Below are 20,164 nucleotides of genomic sequence, written 5' to 3'. Positions count from 1 at the left end.
ATGAGACAAATGAAAAGAACACCAGTTGCAAAAAGGAATTAAATAAAACGTGTAAAACAAATACTATACTCAACCAATGCTTATAACGTAGAAAGACTTCAAACATTCTTTTGAGGAAAAAATGTACATGCATATAACACAGTCAAATATATGTATTTTCACCACGTACACGCCTCTGAAGATACCTTGGTCTCGATGCTGGTCAAACGTAACTCACCGATCGCTATCTATAGAGCATATTTATTACCACATGCATATAGATAAGATATAATAGGGTTAGAACGAATCCTTGTCCTTCACAATTCTCCCTCCTTTAAAAAAAATAACTTCTCTGATTTTATATTAATATGCTTTGTGCAATGTACTACTAGCTTTCGTTTTTAATTAGCCAACGAATCATGTGCTTCTTTTTGATTGGTGAAAAGGATTTCATTAATTAATACAATTACGTAGAAAACGAATGTCTAAACCTATCTTAATATTTTTTAAATAAATGTTGCTCTATTATATATATACACACTACATGTTGATCTGACGCTTGCACTATATATAGCTAGCAAAGTAAGAGAGGTAAACCAAAAAAACTGATCAAAAGAATCCCACATTTTTATTTATTGTTTTACTAAAATAATGGCTTCTCGTACTATTCCTAGCATATTATCATGGATCCAAAACCTCCCACCAATTCATCAATGGAAAACAAGTAATTATTCCATATCTCTCTGCTCTTCGTCTTCACCGTCTCAATTGCCCTCTCTCAACCTCACAATATCGAAAACCAACAACAATAACAACTTGATCAACACCGTTCGTCTCTCCATAGTCGCGAATTTCAGCGTTCCGATCTCTCTCTGGACCTCGAAGCCGACAAACCCTAATTACAAGTCACTGAGAGACCAACAAGCCCTACTCTCTCTCCTCCTGAACTTCATCGAAGACGTCCTTCGCTACGGCTCGAACAGCAGCGACAACAACTCTTTCTCGTTCCTGAGGATCGAGAGCTCCGAGGCCGTCGGAGAGACGTTCGACATGGCGTTCGTGACTCTGCTCTTCCTCGTGTGCATCTACGAGGCTCCATCAGAGCTCCGGCGAGAGGGTCTCGATGTGGTGAAGAACAGCCTCGTCGACTGTCGGACGAGGAAAGCCACAAAGATGCTGATGAAGATGATCGGTACGTTCACCAAACTGCTAATTAGTGTCCCTCGTTTCTTGTCTCTTTATCTTTCAAGCTTAACATGGTAAACCATGCTTAAGCTTGAAGGAGTATATTAGCCACTTAGAATTTTCTACTGTTTAAGAGTTGTTAATTATATGATTGTAGTTAGTTAGTTATCCTTCCATTAGAATTTGTGAATTCTATTGTTTTGATCTGAAAAAATTATACATAAAAAAAAAAAAAAATAGAATCTTTGTATTTTTTTTCGCATGTTTTGAATTTAGGAAAATTTTAAGAGTATATACTAAGGAAAATGATATATATATATATATATATATATATATATATATCAAAATGAAACGTCTGAGTTTAACTTTTTATTTTAAAAAATGTCAAATTTGTAGTTCTTGTTTAATTAAAATGATGAAATTATAAATTAAAATAGATAACTGCGTTATAAATCATATTTTTTTATTAACTTTTCATTAATGTTAATAATGATATTTATATGTGAATCATATTTTACACTTATTCATTCACGTCTTATAATTTCACATGTAATTTATTTAAAAATAAAAATAAAAATCAATCTCCAACTCTCAATTTTGTAATCGAACTAAATCAAAATAGAGTAATAAAAAATTCATACCTCACAAACCGCGAGTTTGATTCTTGTATTTCACGTTCGAATCAATGATTTTGATGATTTTCAAATGTTGATTTTTATCATTTTCTCTGTATGTATTCCCCACGATATTTCAAATTTCAGATATCGTTGTTTTTTAACAATAAATTACATATATGACTATAATTAAAGAGTGAATGAATAAATGTAAAATAAGATTCACATATAAATATCAGAGTTAACATTAATAAAAAGTCAATAAAAAGAATATTTTGACACAATTATCTATTTTGGGATACAATTTGATCATTTTTATTAAACATAGGATATAAATTCGGTATTTTTTAAAACTAAAAGTTAAATTCGATATTTAATTTAAACATATGATATATATATGTCATTTTCCCTAAATACTAATATAAGAAAAAAAAATGTATAACTAAAATGAGATTATATTTTAAACAGAAAATGAAAATCCATCATCAATTTTTTTCTTGCCTTATATACATGAAAAAAATACAATATTAACTTTGATTTTCGTTTAAATTTACATTTTTTTATAAAAATTTTACTTCAAACTTACCATCTAGCTCTAATTAATTGTATGAGTCAATATTCGTAAAAGTCAACGCAATGTTGTCAGGGTCAAACTTGGAGGAGCGGTGGATGAGGTCGGTGAACTTGGCGGTGACGAACTGGATCGTGGAGCTGCGGTTTCATCGGCGGCCGTGTGCTTTGGGAACGCCGTCGCCGCTGTTCTCGTACGCCGTGTCTACGGTGGGGATGTGGAAGGTGCAGCTCTACTGTCCGCTCATCACCATGACCTCCGATTCCAAGGCCGAAGATCAACGGCTCAGATTCTCTCTCGATTACCACCAGCTTCAGGGCGTTATTCAGTTTAACTATAAGATTGTGCCTCAGGAGATGTGGGTCGGTGTCATGGTCAACACGGACAACATAAGGTATATATATATAATTTGTATTTATTTATTTATTTTTTTGCAGTTCCTTAATACAGTACTGCAGTAAAAAAAAAAAGAATTTTATTAAATTTTTAAAATGTAATTTACACTTATCACGTATTGGCATTATTAGGTTTAGGGAAAGTGTCAATTATTTAACTTAAAATTGGAGATTAATTTTTTTTCTTCTTCAAGCAGTTGACCGGAAGGAGAGAGATTTACCAGTCCGTCTATCAAATCAAACTTTACATTTTATGAATAATGTTTTCCTCTTTTTAAATTACTAATTTAGCCTCACAGCGTTTCTATAATTACGTATGTTAATTAACTATCTTAGCTGTTATTATATATGGAGATTTCAAATAACTCAAAATAATATAAGCCAATCAACTAGTAGTGGATTGTTTGATTGGATATCAGCATACATGCAATATATTAAACGTACTTTATATTTTTTCATCTTTTTCCAAAATATATATAATGTGACTACTTTGTACTTTAAGGGCTTTTTGGCTTTCTTTCAACTTGCACATTACCTCTTGATTTCATCTTTTTTTTCTGTTTTTTTTTTTACATAATCTCTTGAATTTTTATATCTTAACATGTTTATTCCTTATATTTTTACTTTTATTATGGCTACTTAGAAAAGTCACTCCTATTTAATATAATTAAAAAGAAAAAAATACAAATAAAAACTTTAAAAAATATTTTTTAAATATATTTAATGAAATATTTAGTGATAATACTAAGAAAACACATTAAAGTCGTAAGTTTGTCGTTGAAAACGTCAACTAAAACGTCTAGATAAGTTAAAAAAATTCGTTAAGGTAAAAGGAGGGAAAAAATGTCAAAACTACAAGCAAAACTATAAATATTCATTGCTATCTATTGGAGCGTTGATCATTTTAATATCTAAGCTAGCTAGGATTTACTTTTTCTTTTATCCTTTTTTTCGTTCCGGCAGAGAACCAAATTGAGAAGAATCTATGCCTGCCTAACAAAATAAAGCCATATATATTCTACAATATCTTAAACTTTCCATCACCATATTCCCTTGGTCCCAACATGCAGATGTGACGTGGTCAAGCTCGTGAACGAGAATCTACTTTCCGAACGAGGCGTGGGGTCATCGGAAAAGCACTTCCCGTCGAGAATCTCCGTCCAACTCACACCCACCGTGCAAACCCACGTCCTAAGCGTGTCCGTAAGCAAATCCTCGGAGAATCCCACTATAGAAATCGGAGTCGAAAAGTCCATAGAAGCCGGGTTCGAGCCTCCGAACCCTTACCCCGCAATTAGGGTTTCAGCGGGAGAGACGATAACGACGAGCCTGAGGCCATGGAAGTTCGAGGAGTCTGTACAAGGCTACAGCGCGAGACTGAGCTGGTTCCTCCACGACAGCGTGGACGGCCGAGAGGTGTTCGGGTCGAGGCCGTCCAGGCTGGCGATGATGAACCCCAGGGCTTGGTTCAAGAACCGATACTCGAGCGCTCACCGCCCTTTCACCAGGCAAGGCGGCGTGGTTTTCGCCGGAGACGAGTACGGCGAGAGCGTGCTTTGGAAGGTCGATAAGGCCGCGGTTGGGAAGACTATGGAGTGGGAGATCAAGGGTTGGGTTTGGTTGACTTATTGGCCTAATAAGTACAAGACTTTTTATACCGAGACTCGGAGGTTGGAGTTTAGGGAAGTTCTTAGCCTTGTCATTTCTTGATTGATTAATGTATGAGTGTGTTGTGTGATGCTATATTGTTATTGTGTTGGTATAATTTAATTACGAGCTCAATTTGTCACGTACGGACTATGTTGTTTATTCTCTTCTTATTCGCTACCGGTTTTATACACTATTTCAAAAGTTTCAAAAATCGCCATTGTTTGAAGATTTTCCGATTTAAAATTAATTCAAAACTCGATTTTCAGTCAAAAATGACTCCCCGTGATTCTTGAATTCTCAAAATTTCTGTCGCTCCACCTTCGCAAGGGTAAAGAACTATTTATCCCCGTCTCTTGATTGTGAAAGATTTGCTAAAAAACCAATCCTTGTTTTCCAACCACTTACATTGTCTATATACTAGCGACCTAATATAAGTCATTTCATTACATTATTGATTGCAAATAATAATAAAATTCATAGAACTGCCGGGGAAAACCTTGGACATTCCGATATTTTTTTATTTATATGTTTTTTGAAATGACAAGATTTCCATAAGAAAATCAAGATATATTTCGAAAATTCTATTAAAATTTTATAATCAGTCATAAGATTTTCATCAGCATTCTCATTGATCGTCGGCATCTAAACTAAAATGATTGGCTTACCATCGCATTTTAAACATTAAAGTGTTATTTTGCAACCCAATATCAGTCATATTGCAAAGATAAGGGTCCACCAGCACGAAAGTGAGGATTTATTAGAAAATGGATTCATAGCCGCACAGATATATACTCACACGCTAACAAAAGTCATTTGCAATCCTATTGGCGATTTTCTCCTGAGAAGCTGTATGAATAATTTGGAGTGTGATAACGTGGATTTATATTATACAGCGCTTTTATCATTCAAACTTTTTTTTTTTTTGTTGTTACCACTGAATTTTAGAGACTTTCAATAGTCTAAAGTATAAGCTCAAAATAAATGGTTAGGTTTCGTACCTGACCAATAGAGTGTAGTGGAACCGGGCGAGCTAGCATTGTTTGGAAATAATAATAAAGTAGTATAAACGCCTAATTTGAGGATCTTTGACACAAGCTATAAAATTAATTGAATATATATTTTTATTTTCTTTAAAAATTGGTACGTATAGTTCACTTTTAATTAGCTACGGTTAATTTAAAATATAATACGATTAAAAATAGATATTCACCGATGTTAAAATAATCATCTGCTCGAGATATTCATCTAGGTACTAAGTTTAATTAAAACAAAGGTCTAGAATCTAGATCACGAGTAATGATTTTTTAGACTATACAACGAGAGAGAATATACATTTATTTAATTTATAAAAACGTGATTATTAAATTTAGTACACTTTAAGAATTAGATTTCTATCTAACCTTCGTGAATAATAAATCTAGTGTGGAAGAATTGGAAATTATATATCGTCCCACATTGTTTGCATATGAATAGAATTTTCAATATACCTACATATAAATACCTACCGCTATTAAAAAAATATTCAGATATTTTGAGAATCTAACTCGATTTGATACTCGATTGATAGTTGAGACAGAGGATTGGAGATGAGAGTGAATTGAGCGGGAAAATATTTCTATTTCATTTTGTTTGAAGGAAGTGATGTCGTAATAAAATCTTAATTGAAAAAGGCAAATTAGAATTTCATTAATTAGTCATGAAAAGTATTAAAATACATAAGAATTTATTCTCTAATTATACAAAGTATATTTTGTTAAATGGATCATCCAAATATTAGTTATTTAGATTTCAAATTTCATATTATTATCACTGAATATATAATGAAATTTGTTAATAACTAGTCTTTTAAAGTGATTTAAAATATAAAAAATTAGCAAAATAGCCAACTCAAACCTTAAAAATTGCTAAATAGCCAATGTTTTGTAAATATTAAATAAATAACAACTCGGATGACGTGGCTCAATTACATGTTTTTTCTATACCGAACCTTGCTCTTTTAAAATTTTAAATTCTGAAATTTTTGAATTTTGAATTGTTTTGTATTTTCGAAAGGTTTATATGAGGGAATTTCAAAAAGTTCCTTATTTGTAGCAACTATTTAAACGTGGCTGACTATTTGTTGAATGGTTTCTTTATATATTTTTTCTTTATTCCTTTGTTTATTGTTCTAATTATTTCTTAACTTTTTAATTTAATGGCCGAAAATCATTCACAGGTCTGAACATATCACTGATCCTCAAGATGGCCGGGTTTTCTCTGAATGAATCAGGTAGTGTATTTTTCTCATTTTTTTTTAATTTTAGTCTATTCTCGCACTGGTTTACATAAAATTACTTTTGTATTTACGTATATTTACTGTCGCTGTTATGTTGCAGTGAAGCTTTTTGAACGTCAATAGCTGGAAAATCATAACTCATTGTCAGGTGGTGTAAATACAGAATGTAATCAAAATGATTTACAAACTGTTTTCGGTAGACGGCGTTATTATGAGCTTCTATATCTGACGGCAGCTATTTTCATTCTTGTCATCGTGGTTAAGCCCTATTAACCATGTTTTACAGTAAATACGTGTTAATATTCCAATTTAGTTAATTATAACAAATTCAGAACTAGACATATTATGCAGTAAATATATGTAAATATACAAACACACATCAGGCCATTTACAACCTGAACCACCAAATCTCGTCCGAAATTTCTAGGGTATATGGAAAATTTTTTTTGGATTATGAATAAGCTATATACGAATATTAACATCCATTTACAATACATGAATCTTTATCGACGAGGAAGATGATTAACACAATATAAATGTTTTCAGAAATCGAATAAAAAATCCAGGTTATCTTTCCACTTTTTGTGTAATTCTTTCTCTGAAATTAGTAAATACTTGTAAAACTATCAAGAACATCTACAAATCCATACCTGAGAGAGTCGCTACCGCCGAAATCGGAGGTCGACGATGGTGGACTGGATTTCGTCGGAGGAGAGACAAAGATTTTTCTTTTTCTTTGAGAGCTTTTTTTTTTTTTTTTTTTGACCGAGTAAATGGTCCAGCGGTTAATGAAGAGGTTTAATAACCTAGAATCTCGGGAATAGAAATTTCCTGATTTTTTTCATCATTAAATGGGCGAATGGGCATGAATTTTTTTTTTTTGGGTATTTTAGTAATCTTGGACGGGTAGTTAATTTCTGCTGGCTATTTACTTAATATTTACAAAACTTTGGCTATTTAGTAATTTCTAAGGTTTGAGTTGGCTATTTTGCTAAATTACCCTTTAAAATAATAACCTACCCATCAACGTATTTACGAAAATGCCAATATTAATTTGAGTTGCCGAAATTGCCCCTTTTCCCCAAATTAATCTCTCCTACATTTAATACAACCGTGGCCACGGCAGAGATTCGATGTCTTCGTCGCCAGAGCAGGAATCGTACGCGTGGCAGAGATCGTGGACGACCGAGTCCAACGATCGGGGAGGGGAGCGATCTCGCTGAGCGAGGTGCACCGGAAATTTCCGATCCACGCCGCGTCCTTCGGCGCGCTCCAGTTCAGCTTCAGAAATGTCGCGCAGCCGAGAGCCTCGACCGAGGCTTTCACAGCAAGCTCGAGCTCCGAGAACGATGGCAGTTTTGGTCCGTCGTCGTCAGAGCCATCAGAGAGCTGACAATCGTTATCTACGTCGGAGTTACGGACTCTGTTGGGAAGAGCGTTGTTGTCGACGACAGAGACGGGAAGGAGAAACGGCTTGGAGTCGTCGAGGAGATAGTCGACGACATGTTCAGGTAAGCGATGGAATCTAATATGGGCTAGATAGCTAGCCTGCCCATATATAATTATAATTGTAACAATATATTTTGCTAGATTTTATACGCTATCATCGTTTAAATAAATTAAGAAGTTTTATCTTAGGCGCATCAAAATAGTGCAAACATGAGAGATATTTTTCTTAGTTAAAATATCTTATTTCATTAATGTTATTCTGATTATGTTTTTTGTTCCAAAATTATTGGACTCATTGCAGAACTTTTTGTTGGCCAAAATATCATTTTGTTTCAGGCGCAATCCACACAAGTCAAAGAGAACTAGAAGAAAATAAGGATAGGAGTACTTGTATTTAAGAATATATAGATCTTTATTAGCTCTTATATTTGGACTTCTAGACTATAAATTGAAATGAAGGTCCATAAATAATAATCCACCATTTTATTATCAACATGATTTTGTTATGATTCATTTAAGAGTTTATTCACCGTGTTCCTCAACAAATTTGTGTGATCTACGTACCAATTTGGTTGGAGATTAAATTAATATCATGCTCATCTCGAAGGCTCATGATGATGTGGACCATGATTGAAGTTTAGGGAAGTTCTTAGCCTTCTAATTTCGTGGTTTAGGGTTGAATATTGTAGCAATGCGCTGATAATGCTACTAAGTAGCATGTTCTCATCCAAAATTACACCGTGGCCAATTTCAAACTATTATTTTCAGTCAATACTTCTCATTTTCTCCTGTGCTATTTGCTTTTGGAAGTTTATATTTTGTAAAGAAATTATAAATTTATGATTAAAATTGTTGGATTCTCAGTGACATGGTTTTATGTTCGAAAAAGAATTGTAAAGTTGTTCAAGACATTATGCAACAAGCTGTTCAAGACTTCGGGTTACTTAAGTCACTTGTCCTCCCGCAAGAATCAATATCTAAAAATATTATGTCTTTAGTTGCAAGATTTATGGATAGATAGATATGGTCAGATTTGGTTTTTCGTTATGCAAATTCGCGGAAGATTTTGTTTCAAACCTAGGTTTGCCACTTTTCTGTTTGGTTGATTCGCGTCGAATTATTCTTGAGATAGTCTTCATTTGCCATGGAGATCTTCATTAACAACTGGTTCAAGTAATTGCTTGCTATTGTAGTACTTTATTTGTATAGAGTTTGTGAGTGCGTGTGTTTGCATTGATTTGCTAAGTCAATCTCCGAGAGAGAATTGTATGGAAAATAGAGGGATGATCTAAGAGGAACTTAAATTCCAATTCATCAGAGAATGAAGGAGACGGCAATTTGGGAGGGAGTTTACAAACGTGAGTATTTGTATATTTGAATGGTTATTATTGGATTGTTTTTCACCGCTGGACGTATAAGTATCATTGACTAAGTGCTTTATCACTGAACATATATGGTTCGCAAATCTCTGTGTCATTTATTATTTTCTGCTTGTTTGATTGTTTGTTTATATGATCATGCTTAAACAATAAGTTGTTCAACTACTTATCATAACCAATAGTTGAATGACTGTGTTTTAACGTGTTTCATAATTTCAAAGATTAATATAAATTTTTATTTGACAATTAGAGAATATTTTTATTGATCCGAAACCAAAAGGTCTTTTCAACAAGACCCCTCCGACACATGTAGATTATACTCTAAAGAGCTTGAAGTGGTGTGGGCTACATCAATTCAAGATCTCGGAATGTTAAAAACTCCAAAACATCAAAACACAATGAAATAAAAAGTAATTTCCTTTAAAGAATAGTTCCCAAAACAAAAGCTCCATTCTTGATCACTCTTAAATAATCTATTTTTTTAATCACAGAAGCTCCATTCAAAACAAAATGATACTCATGAACAAAATACATCGAAATAGAAAACCACAAAAACTAAACTGATTAAATCAGCCAAAAAAGTTGTCGCATGAGGACCACCGTGACATAAACGCATGACCAAACTTACTTGGGATTTGTCGAAGCGTATCCCTATCTCGTAACATGAGATAAATTCATAAACTCCTATGAACACAAGGTGACAAAAATAAAACAATCACCTAAGCATCACACCGAAAAAAATAATATCAGCCTCCACAAACAGGACCACCTCCTCAAGTTCGAAAAGAACCTCAGTGGAACAACGCATATTGTCAAGAAAGAAACTCAGTTAGCTAGCTAAAACCACAATAAACTTATCTAGACTAAATCATAAGAAAAATACTATTAAGAGGCATAACATACTTAATATAATAAATAAAAGCACTATATCCTCTAGGATCTCTTCAACCACCAACCGCACTCCTACCTATAACCGATTAGTACAAGATTTCTAAAACAATTTGATTGTATACGCACTTTCTTCCTCCAATTCAAGTCACTTGCCCAAAGAACACCATTGCGAATGGCGCTGCCTCAGCGAGTCTAATTGCTTTGATTTCAATAGCTACAATTGAAACTCGATTAAAAATTTTGTTGTCCACCAAAAAAAGCTTGCAGCTGAAATTAATAGTAATGAAATAAAATATGCAATCATCGAAGGAAACTTAACACGTCCTAAATGCTTTCACCAACTATACAATCAATTCAAAAGGAACCAAAAGGCACAACTTCCATCAACTTTAACTGGACCACAAAAATGATGACGATTATGACCATTTCTCTTAACTCCGATCTTCAGACCATTATTCATTTGCCAATATGGAATTTCCAACTCAAAAGCTTATCCTGATCGAAAAGTTCCTCTTTGAATCACTTCCCAATTTCTTCAATTTATCTGTTGTCCAAGTTCCAACGGTGTCAAATCAAACTCAAAGTTTTTCTATATCCAACAAAGGCTCTTCCAAATAATCATACTTCACTTTTTATCATGCACATTTACGAAAACACCCCTGACGAGATTTGAGAGGATAGGGGTAATATGGTATTTCCAATCTTCACCTGAAGCCCGTACGCATTTGTAGTTTCTTCTTTCTTCTGCTATGTGGGACCCAGTGCAAAAAATAGCCGTTGAGACTTGAGAGGAGCGGTTGAAGCAATAAAACGAACTCGGGATTCAACCCCAACAGCACAGACATAACCATTAGATCGTTGCACTAACAAAATAAAATAAAAACATTAGATTCGAGAGGGTCAAATTAAAAAATTTCCGATATAATGTAGTACCCAGAGAAGAGCAAATATAAACATACATAGAGCTAGATTTCATTATATTATATAGAAAACTAGCCGTTAGGGTCTGTGGGGAAAAATCAGCAGCCCTGGCACCTTAATGAGTCACCACCAGACAGTTTCTCTCTCCCAATACAAGATTCTCTCTCTCTCTAGAAACACCTCACGTGCCACTTCGCAGTCACAGGAAACCCCACCTTTCTAAAGCTCTCTCATTCACACACCTCATCAGTACTTAAACATTCTTCCCAATTGTGTAGCCCCATTTTTCTCATTCCTTCCGCTTTCAAAGGAGTAACTAAGTAGTATCACTCTAGTGACTACTACTTCTATCCAAAAAAAACCAAAATTAAAACGTAACCAACATGAGAAGAACAACATGGGAGTGGAAAAGGAAGATCTCCTTCTGGTTTTCCATGGCGGTGATCGTCATTTGGGCGTCTGAGCCGGCTTCGGGGCAAGATTGGGACGGCGTGATCGTCACCGCGGCCGATTTCCAAGCCCTCCAAGCTTTCAAGCATGAGCTCGACGACCCGAGAGGAGTTCTGAGGAGCTGGAACGATTCGGGGTTCGGAGCGTGCTCGGGCGGGTGGGCCGGGATCAAGTGCGCGCAGGGACAGGTTATCGTCATACAGCTCCCATGGAAAGGCCTCGGCGGTCGAGTCTCCGAGAAGATCGGTCAACTTCAAGCCCTGAGAAAGCTGAGCCTACACAACAACGACCTCGAAGGTCCGATCCCTTACTCTTTGGGTCTCCTTCCCAGCCTCAGAGGCCTTCAATTGTTCAACAATCGCCTCTCGGGGTTGATTCCTTCTTCGCTGGGTCTCAGTCCTTTTCTTCAGACTCTGGATTTGGGTAACAACTCTCTCACTGGCTCTATCCCTAACGCTCTCGCCAATTCCACTAGGCTTCTGAGGGTTAATGTGAGTCACAACTCGCTCTCTGGTTCGATTCCGGAGAGTCTTTTGAAGTCCGAGTCGTTGACCTTCCTTGCTCTTGACCACAACTCTCTCTCCGGCTCTATCTCCCAAGAGATTGGGAGGTTGAGAAACCTTTCTGTCCTCAACCTCAGAGGAAACAGATTGACCGGTCAAATCCCCAAATCCATCGGTGGAATTTCCGCGCTCACGTTTCTCGATCTCTCGCACAACAAGCTGAGCAGAGAGATTCCTGATTCCATCGGAGAGTTACCGAATCTCAGGCTCTTCAACGTCTCGTACAACAATCTCTCCGGCTCGGTTCCGATTCCTCTTTCCCGAAAATTCAACCCTAGCTCGTTCATCGGAAACGTCGAGCTGTGCGGCTTCGTCGGCGAATCGAAACCCTGCACATCCACGCAGATACCTTCGCAAGGCTCCGAAGCTCCGGGGCCGGAAATCTCCGGTCACCGCCACCGTCGTCACCGTCACAGACTCAGCACCAAAGACGCGATCCTCATCGCAGCCGGTTCTCTCCTCGTGATTCTGCTCATAATTTGCTGCGTTCTGCTGATCTGTCTTCTGAGAAGAAGAAAGAGGGACTCGACGACGACGACGACGGCGAGGAGGGACGGCGGGCGAGCGGAGAAGGGAATTCCGGCGGCCGGAGCTGAGGCATCCGGAGGAGAGGCCGGAGGGAAGCTGGTGCACTTCGACGGAGCGGCGGTGTTCACGGCGGACGATCTGCTGTGTGCGACGGCGGAGATAATGGGGAAGAGCACGTTCGGGACTGTGTACAAGGCGACATTGGAGGACGGTCACCAAGTGGCGGTGAAGCGGCTGAGAGAGAAGATCACGAAAGGTCAAAAGGAGTTCGAGACGGAGGTCAACGTTCTCGGCAGAATCAGGCATCCGAATCTCCTGGCGATGAGGGCTTACTACACCGGCCCTAAAGGAGAGAAGCTTCTTGTCTTTGACTACATGCCACGTGGAAGCCTCTCTTCCTTTCTCCACGGTACCCTAATATAAATCTCTTTTCATTTATTTATTTTAAAATCTTTTTGTTTAATTGGATAATAATATATGTCCATACTTTTTTTTATAAAATAACCATTTTATTTTCCTTTTCCATATGCTTACTAAAGTTGTTTTTTTTTTGTTTTTGAAAACCTACTTAAATTACAGTTATAGGGATCAATTTTAGTTTCATAACTCAAAAGGGAAAAATTGTATCCACTATAATATAACTTAGGGACTTAAAAGACTGTAGCATCAATTTCACCATTAATTTTTATAAAGATCAAAGCGATTGATAATGAATAACCTGTTATTTTTCTTATTATCCAACCATAGGGTTATTGATGTCCGAGTTATCTTGTGATTTTTTTGCTACTACCAAACTTTCCGGGCACTAATTCTTGTTTCTTCTCGTCAATAAATTTTTTGACATGTTCCCGGCTTTTTTTCTTTTTCTTTTTCGAACAGCTCGGGGACCGAATAGCCCGATAGACTGGCCAACCCGGATGAGAATAGCCCAAGGCACGGCCCGCGGCCTTCTATACCTCCAATCCCACGAGAACGTGATCCACGGAAACCTAACGTCCAGCAACATCTTGCTTGACTCGCAAGCAACCCCGAGGGTGGCCGATTTTGGGCTCTCCCGCCTCGTCACCGCCGCGGCGGCCTCGAACGTGATCGCGGCCTCGGCGGCCCTCGGGTACCGTGCCCCCGAGCTTTCCAAGCTCAAGAAAGCGACGTTCAAGAGCGACGTGTACAGCCTCGGTGTGGTGATCCTGGAGCTTCTCACGGGGAAGCCCCCGGGGGATCAGGCCGAGGGAGGGACCGATCTCCCGCAGTGGGTCGCGTCGATCGTAAAAGAGGAGTGGACCAACGAGGTGTTTGATGTCGAGCTCATGAGAGACGCTCCGATGATCGGGGACGAGCTTTTGAACACTTTGAAGCTTGCTCTTCATTGTGTTGACCCGTCTCCGTCGGCCCGGCCGGATTTGCCTCAGCTCCTCCGCCAGCTGGAGGAGATTCGGCCGCCGGATTCCCTTGCCGCCGTGACCTCCGGCGATGATGACGATTTTGATGATGAGGATGATGATCATGATCATGGTACTGGAATTCCTTCCACTAGTAATCATCAGTGACTAGGTAGTTAGTTTTGATGAATTCTTTCATTCTTCTTTCTTTTGATATTGATTTTGGTTTGTTTTATGGTGTAAAATGTAAATATAGTCAGTTTTTTTTTTCTTTTCTTTTTCTTAAGTAGCTTTTCCACTGAGTGGCTGTCGTTTTTGTTTTGTTGTCGTCGTTCTCAATCCATGAGAAAGTTAGGGTGGGACTTGTTCAATTAATGTAATTGAATAATAATAGCTGAGTTGTTCTTTTTGTTGGAATATCTGTCACAGAAAGGAACACCCAAATTATAATGATGATGATGATGGTCAAATTACCAATTTGATATTTATGGTTACATCAAAGCACAATTTATATATTTTCCCAAAACTCACGGTATATTTAAAAATTTTATTCCAAACTCAATAAAATTCCTATCAATATTGAAATGAATAAAATAATTTTTTTTTCAGTCAAACTCCAAATTTTCATGGAAATGAAAATGCATTCTCTACCCCAAAGCCCATATTTATCACAATGGTTTTAATTTTTAAATATTCTAAATTTTACTTTTGAGTTGAATTTCTATGCTTCATTATCCTATTTCCGTGACGTGTTATTTTATTTAGGTTGGTGTTAAGGAATGATCATACGGAGAGAACGAACAAAGAGACACAAAACAAAGAGAAAAAGTGGCATAACATAATCGAGGTTAAATTAAAATTAAGAAAGTAAAAAAAAAAAAAAAAAAGTGATTTTTATTCTCACTATCCATAATATTCCTAAATCGAAATAGAATGATAAAGTACAATAGCCATGGCGACGGAGGAGCTTCCGATCTCATCGAATCCCCGGACGAAATGGAATCCCTCCCTCTCCACGAACCACCTCCGCCGATCGCCGATCCTCCTCCGTTCTCTTCCGACTCATCGAGTCTTCATCGAAACCCTAACCCCTCCGATTTCGTAAGAGTATGGGTCTCCGAGCCCCGGCAAGAGCATGACCAGACCGGCCGAACCGCTTTCTTCACTTACCTGATCACGACGAGCACAGACGTCGTCGAGTTTGGAGGTTCCGAGTTCTGCGTCCGACGGCGATTCAAGGACGTGGTGGCTCTGTCGGAGCTGCTGTCGGAGAAGTTGAGAGGCTTTTTCGTTCCGGTGAGGCCGGAGAAGGGGATTTCGGTTCAGTCTTTGGATTTCTTGGAGCGACGGAGGTCGGAGCTCGAGAAGTACCTGAACCGCCTGGCGTCGCACCCGGCGATCCGCCGGAGCGACGAGCTTAGAGCTTTTTTGGGCGCAGAGGTCGGAGAATCTGCGGCGGCGAAGGAGGGGAGAGGAGGGAGGAGGGAGTTGGTGAAGGCGTTGAAGGAGATGAGGCAGTTTGTGGCGAATGATTGGGGGAGAGTGAAGCCTCTGGTTGTTGAGGGAGACAAGGGTTTCTTGGAGAGGAAGGAATGGCTGTCGGAGTTTGAGAATCGCCTTTGCAATACGTCTCAACAGGTTTGTGCCTTGATCTTTTACTAGAAGTGCAGTATTTTATTTCAATGAAACAGAGTGAGTAAAGAGGGTTTTTGACGCAGCTGTTGGTATTGATTTGGTGACTTTTAAATTTGTAGTTACAAATTAGGAAAATAGATTGGTGTTCTTGTTTTAGTTCATATGGAAATGTTTGATGTTAAAGATGGGAAAATAGAAAGAAAATTAGCAACGTACTACACTCACAATAATACCCAAGCTTCTTTTTTTTTTTTTTTACTATTTAAGAAAATACCTAATTATCATCACAGTACAATTTCTTGTAATGATTTAAACATTGAAGTGATCACTCTATTTGTAATAATGGAAACATTTAAATGACATTGATGTTAGTCTTTGTGGCTTTTTTTAGGCTGAGTCCCTAGTAAAAGCCCAACAAGATATGGGAGAGACGATGAACGATTTGGGATTAGCGTTCATGAAACTATCTGTGTTCGAGGCTGACGAGGCCGTGTTGGATTCACAAAGAGAAAGAGCTTCAGATATGAAAAAGGTGGCGACTTGTGCGGCCAAATCGGGGAGATCTTACCAGGAATTGAATAAGCAAACGGTCAAACATTTGGTACCAAGATTTGTGTTTTTCTTGAAATCTTAACGTGTTTATGAGTCAGTGTATGTATTTAACTAGATCAACGTCTTGGATGTGGTGCAGGATATACTCCACGATTATCTCGGAGCAGTTTTAGCCGCCAGCAATGCTTTCTCTGATCGCTCAAGTGCTTTACTCACAGTTCAGAGCTTGTCGTCGGAGTCGAGTTCCTTAAAGTCTAAGATTGAGAAGCTTGAGGCCGCGTCTTCCAAAATATTCGGCGGAGACAGATCAAGGATGCGCAAGATAGATGAGTTAAGGGAAACTCTAAGGCTTACCGAGAATGCTAAAATTTGTGCAATTAAAGAGTACGAAGAAATCAAAGTAAGGAATTTCTTTCTGTTTATTTTCTTTTCGTCCATCGCTTTTCAGTGACTGCAAACAGTAATAAATGAAGAGGATAGGATTTAGCAGCTTGAGGTGATTATTAGTGGCTAACTTGGTGAAAGTATTTCGCTTTCTGGTCTGTAAATTGCTTTCGGTGAATCAATTACCGGTATTATTCCAGTCTACAATTTAGCTTGTAAAGTGACTTTTGTGTGTATTGCTCGTGATAATTAGGCCTAGATATTATCCAACATTATGGTATTTTACACTGGCAGCTAGATATTTTTTGCCATCATCCATCCTCTCGTTCAAAAAAATAATCTCACCGAACCATTTCACCATCGAAAATTATATGTACAATATTTTTCCCATGCGATAGTGTTTGTTTTCAAATTTGGAACTTTAGTGACTCTGCTATATATATTATGCAGGGAAACAATCGGAAGGAGCTTGATAGGTTTGACAGGGAGAGGCATAATGATTTCATGAGCATGTTGCGAGGGTTCGTCCTCAATGAGGTATCTTCTGCTTAATATATGGGGTTAATAACTGAATGGTGGTCCCTGAACCTTCTTATTTTTAGTCCCTCTTTAGTTTTCTATTTTTTTCTTTTGAAAGTGAGGTTACCCCTATACTTAATATTAAAAATTGCAGCAATTTAATTAATATTAAAAATTGCAGCAATTTAATTAATATTAAAAATTGCAGCAATTTAATTAATATTAAAAATTGCAGCAATTTAATTAATATTAAAAATTGCAGCAATTTAATTAATATTAAAAATCCATGAATTAGGGACAGCATTTTACTCAGTACCTAGTACTTGCCCGATATCCCTTACAAATTAGGTCGGGTAATATTTGGCATAAGCAAATAATGTCGTAAAGGAGTATTATTATAAATGGATAAACATGAGGGTACCGGTTACAGTATTCTGTATAAGGTATACGAAGGGTTTCAGGTATAGTGTTTCATTAAATAGCGGATAAATTTGGTAAGGAATGGGAAAATTAATATGAAAATAATTTAAGCTAACTAATTTTGTCATTAGGCCAAATATAGGATAATTGGGTTTGGAATGGCTATAAAACAGACACACACACACACACACCACCACAACCTTTATCCATTCATAATTGTACTTACCTGATCCGGTTGTGATAGATAGCGGATGAGTAACCATTGAAATGGAATCTATAATTCAGGGTACTAAAAAAGTAATCAGGACTTAATTGCATAAAATTAAAGTGTTATTTAAAGGTTTAGGTTAGTCTAAATATTAATAACAAAAGAAATAAGAGAGGGATTAGGGACTCGAATTTTCCCAGTTAGAAAGTTCAGTGTACTCGCTTAATTTAAAAATAAAAAAGGGTCCAAAGACCAAAGAGCTAGAAAATTCAGGGACCATATGGGTTATTAACCTGTGTCTCATTGAGGTCCAAAAATTTATTTGCACGGTTAATACTTTGTGGCATTTTATTTCGCTCAACATTACTTGCCGGAAAAATATGGTAGTCTCATGAATTTTACTACAGGCAGTATTTGCAGAAAAGATGGCAAGCGTTTGGGAGTTACTTGCAAATGAAACCAGTGGACACATCAGAGATTGGAGCTGAGAAATTACAACTCCGAATCTCTGTTTTCAGAGTCTCCGGCGCTGGAGATCGTAGAGGAAACCCTGTTGATGCTAATCTGACGAACTTGTTAATACAAACCTATGACAACGTGTTAGCGCTGATCTCCACTTTTTAGCTTAAAAAAAAGTATAGAATCACTTCTAACTTTCTTCTTCCAAGAAGTCGTGTGAACACACTGGATCCACGTCTTTGTTATGAAAAAAAAAAATGTCATGTATAAATCATCAAAATAATGATGACCAAACCACACGTGAAGGTAAATTGTCGCATCAAAATCTAATTGTAGGGCTTGCACAGCAATGTAATACATTTCTTTGTCGTTGTATTTTGTTGAGTGTTAATGAATCCCTAATCATTATATATAGTGCTAGTTCTTCTTTTTTCTGTTATGCTTAACCAAGTTAAAACAAAATCGGGCTAGTATAGGAAAGTAAAGTCAACGTTTGAGCCTAAGCCATTGACTGAATTCATCTTTGTTTATTGTAATTTGTGGTCGCAGGAAGATCACATTCTTTAAATGATCTGGGATTGCAAAGTTTATTTAGCAATGAATTAAGATGCTAATTAATCAACTTTTCAAGCTTTATTCTAGACTGAACTCAGGAGTGGTGGCCAAATTCAAAACTTTACATACAAAATATATATATATATATATATATATATATATCGAAATGAATAATAATGATTATATTTACAGCACGAAATTTTCTACCGTTTTGTCTTTCTTTCTTGTGTTGAATAATTACCACGTAGTTAAAATATTCAAGCAGTTAGTTACTTGTAATTAATGCAAATGAAATGTAAACATCATTTAGAACCAAGATGATAACAGCTCATTCAGTAACTTGTTGACCTTTTCTTAAAAGAATTTTCAATATGGAGTTTACAAGATACACGTTTTCCTAATTGCAAGAATTTAAAATAACTGTCTTTTCCTAGAGTGTAACCTTCTAATAAATCAATCGATGGGTTAGTCACAATTGAAACAATAATCAAAACTTAGAAGTTCGTACCCACCAACAACTACCCATGAAAATGAAAACTCAAGAAAAGGACCCAAACATGAGAGCACACTAAGAATGAAACACAAAGCAAGCAGAGAGACGTTTGACTATAGAACTCAAAGTCTTTGCATTTGATCGCCACTGATTTACGTGTCTTTTTTTCATTCTTTTTTTCAATCGCATTACTTATAACGACCTCACTAAATACTTTCTTCTATTCTCGCACGTTTCCTCCGAAACAAACAGACAAAAATAAAAGCAAGCCATAACAAACTCTAGCGACTTAATTTGTATGCCGTCCTTTATTAATTCTTGTTCACCTATCTTATCTCTCTCTCTCTGACATGCTTCGATTCAAAGAGTCTAACGGAATGTTAATCTGCGAGTTCTCTACGCAGATTGGCTTTGTAACATAGTTGAAGAATATACCATAAAACGTGTCAGACACACATGAATGATTATGAAGAAGACGAGAGACAAAATGTTATCATTAAATGAATGGTTTTTTCGTTTGGTTTTAATAACCATTTCAAAAAGTGGTATGGAAAATAAAAATTTTAATCCATTATCATTATGCAATCTAAGGCTAAAAAGCATTGAGCTCTTTAGGTTCTCATTAGTTAGTAGCGATTTACGTACGTTATAAGAGAGGTAAACAACATGTTACTTAAAATGGGTCATCAATACGTTAGCTGTGTTCATCC

The 20,164-nt window shown here is 36.9% G+C and overlaps 3 protein-coding genes across 3 annotated transcripts; all 3 read left to right on the top strand.

The window, feature by feature from the left end:
- The first annotated feature begins 508 nt into the window (after window positions 1–508).
- Window positions 509–4,533, top strand: LOC149379709 (neuronal PAS domain protein). The gene is made up of 3 exons (XM_089602371.1): window positions 509–1,171; window positions 2,425–2,743; window positions 3,815–4,533. The coding sequence occupies exons 1-3, from the start codon at window positions 631–633 to the stop codon at window positions 4,452–4,454; spliced, it is 1,500 nt and encodes a 499-aa protein (XP_089458497.1). The 5' UTR covers window positions 509–630; the 3' UTR covers window positions 4,455–4,533.
- A 6,764-nt stretch (window positions 4,534–11,297) lies between these two features.
- On the top strand, window positions 11,298–14,646 carry MRLK (meristematic receptor-like kinase). Its single transcript, XM_089603508.1, has 2 exons — window positions 11,298–13,259; window positions 13,730–14,646. The coding sequence occupies exons 1-2, from the start codon at window positions 11,693–11,695 to the stop codon at window positions 14,395–14,397; spliced, it is 2,235 nt and encodes a 744-aa protein (XP_089459634.1). The 5' UTR covers window positions 11,298–11,692; the 3' UTR covers window positions 14,398–14,646.
- A 462-nt stretch (window positions 14,647–15,108) lies between these two features.
- Window positions 15,109–18,840, top strand: LOC149379707 (sorting nexin 2B-like). The gene is made up of 5 exons (XM_089603688.1): window positions 15,109–15,867; window positions 16,256–16,465; window positions 16,556–16,816; window positions 17,251–17,337; window positions 18,355–18,840. The coding sequence occupies exons 1-5, from the start codon at window positions 15,163–15,165 to the stop codon at window positions 18,433–18,435; spliced, it is 1,344 nt and encodes a 447-aa protein (XP_089459814.1). The 5' UTR covers window positions 15,109–15,162; the 3' UTR covers window positions 18,436–18,840.
- Window positions 18,841–20,164: the final 1,324 nt, after the last annotated feature.

Source organism: Urtica dioica, chromosome 12 (assembly GCF_054948205.1).
Source record: "Urtica dioica subsp. dioica isolate 48M chromosome 12, U.dioica_male_clone48M_v1_H2, whole genome shotgun sequence".
NCBI lineage: Eukaryota > Viridiplantae > Streptophyta > Magnoliopsida > Rosales > Urticaceae > Urtica > Urtica dioica.
This window is presented reverse-complemented; position numbering and strand designations above follow the sequence as displayed.

Bases quoted from the DNA above. Each gene is read 5' to 3' on its own strand.
- MRLK (XM_089603508.1), top strand. From the start codon at position 11,693: ATGAGAAGAACAACATGGGAGTGGAAAAGGAAGATCTCCTTCTGGTTT. The intron at 13,260-13,729 runs GTACCCTAATAT...TTTTTCGAACAG, and splicing joins CCTCTCTTCCTTTCTCCACG to CTCGGGGACCGAATAGCCCG.
- LOC149379707 (XM_089603688.1), top strand. From the start codon at position 15,163: ATGATAAAGTACAATAGCCATGGCGACGGAGGAGCTTCCGATCTCATC. The intron at 15,868-16,255 runs GTTTGTGCCTTG...GGCTTTTTTTAG, and splicing joins TTTGCAATACGTCTCAACAG to GCTGAGTCCCTAGTAAAAGC. The intron at 17,338-18,354 runs GTATCTTCTGCT...ATTTTACTACAG, and splicing joins GAGGGTTCGTCCTCAATGAG to GCAGTATTTGCAGAAAAGAT.
- LOC149379709 (XM_089602371.1), top strand. From the start codon at position 631: ATGGCTTCTCGTACTATTCCTAGCATATTATCATGGATCCAAAACCTC. The intron at 1,172-2,424 runs GTACGTTCACCA...CAATGTTGTCAG, and splicing joins GATGCTGATGAAGATGATCG to GGTCAAACTTGGAGGAGCGG. The intron at 2,744-3,814 runs GTATATATATAT...CCCAACATGCAG, and splicing joins GTCAACACGGACAACATAAG to ATGTGACGTGGTCAAGCTCG.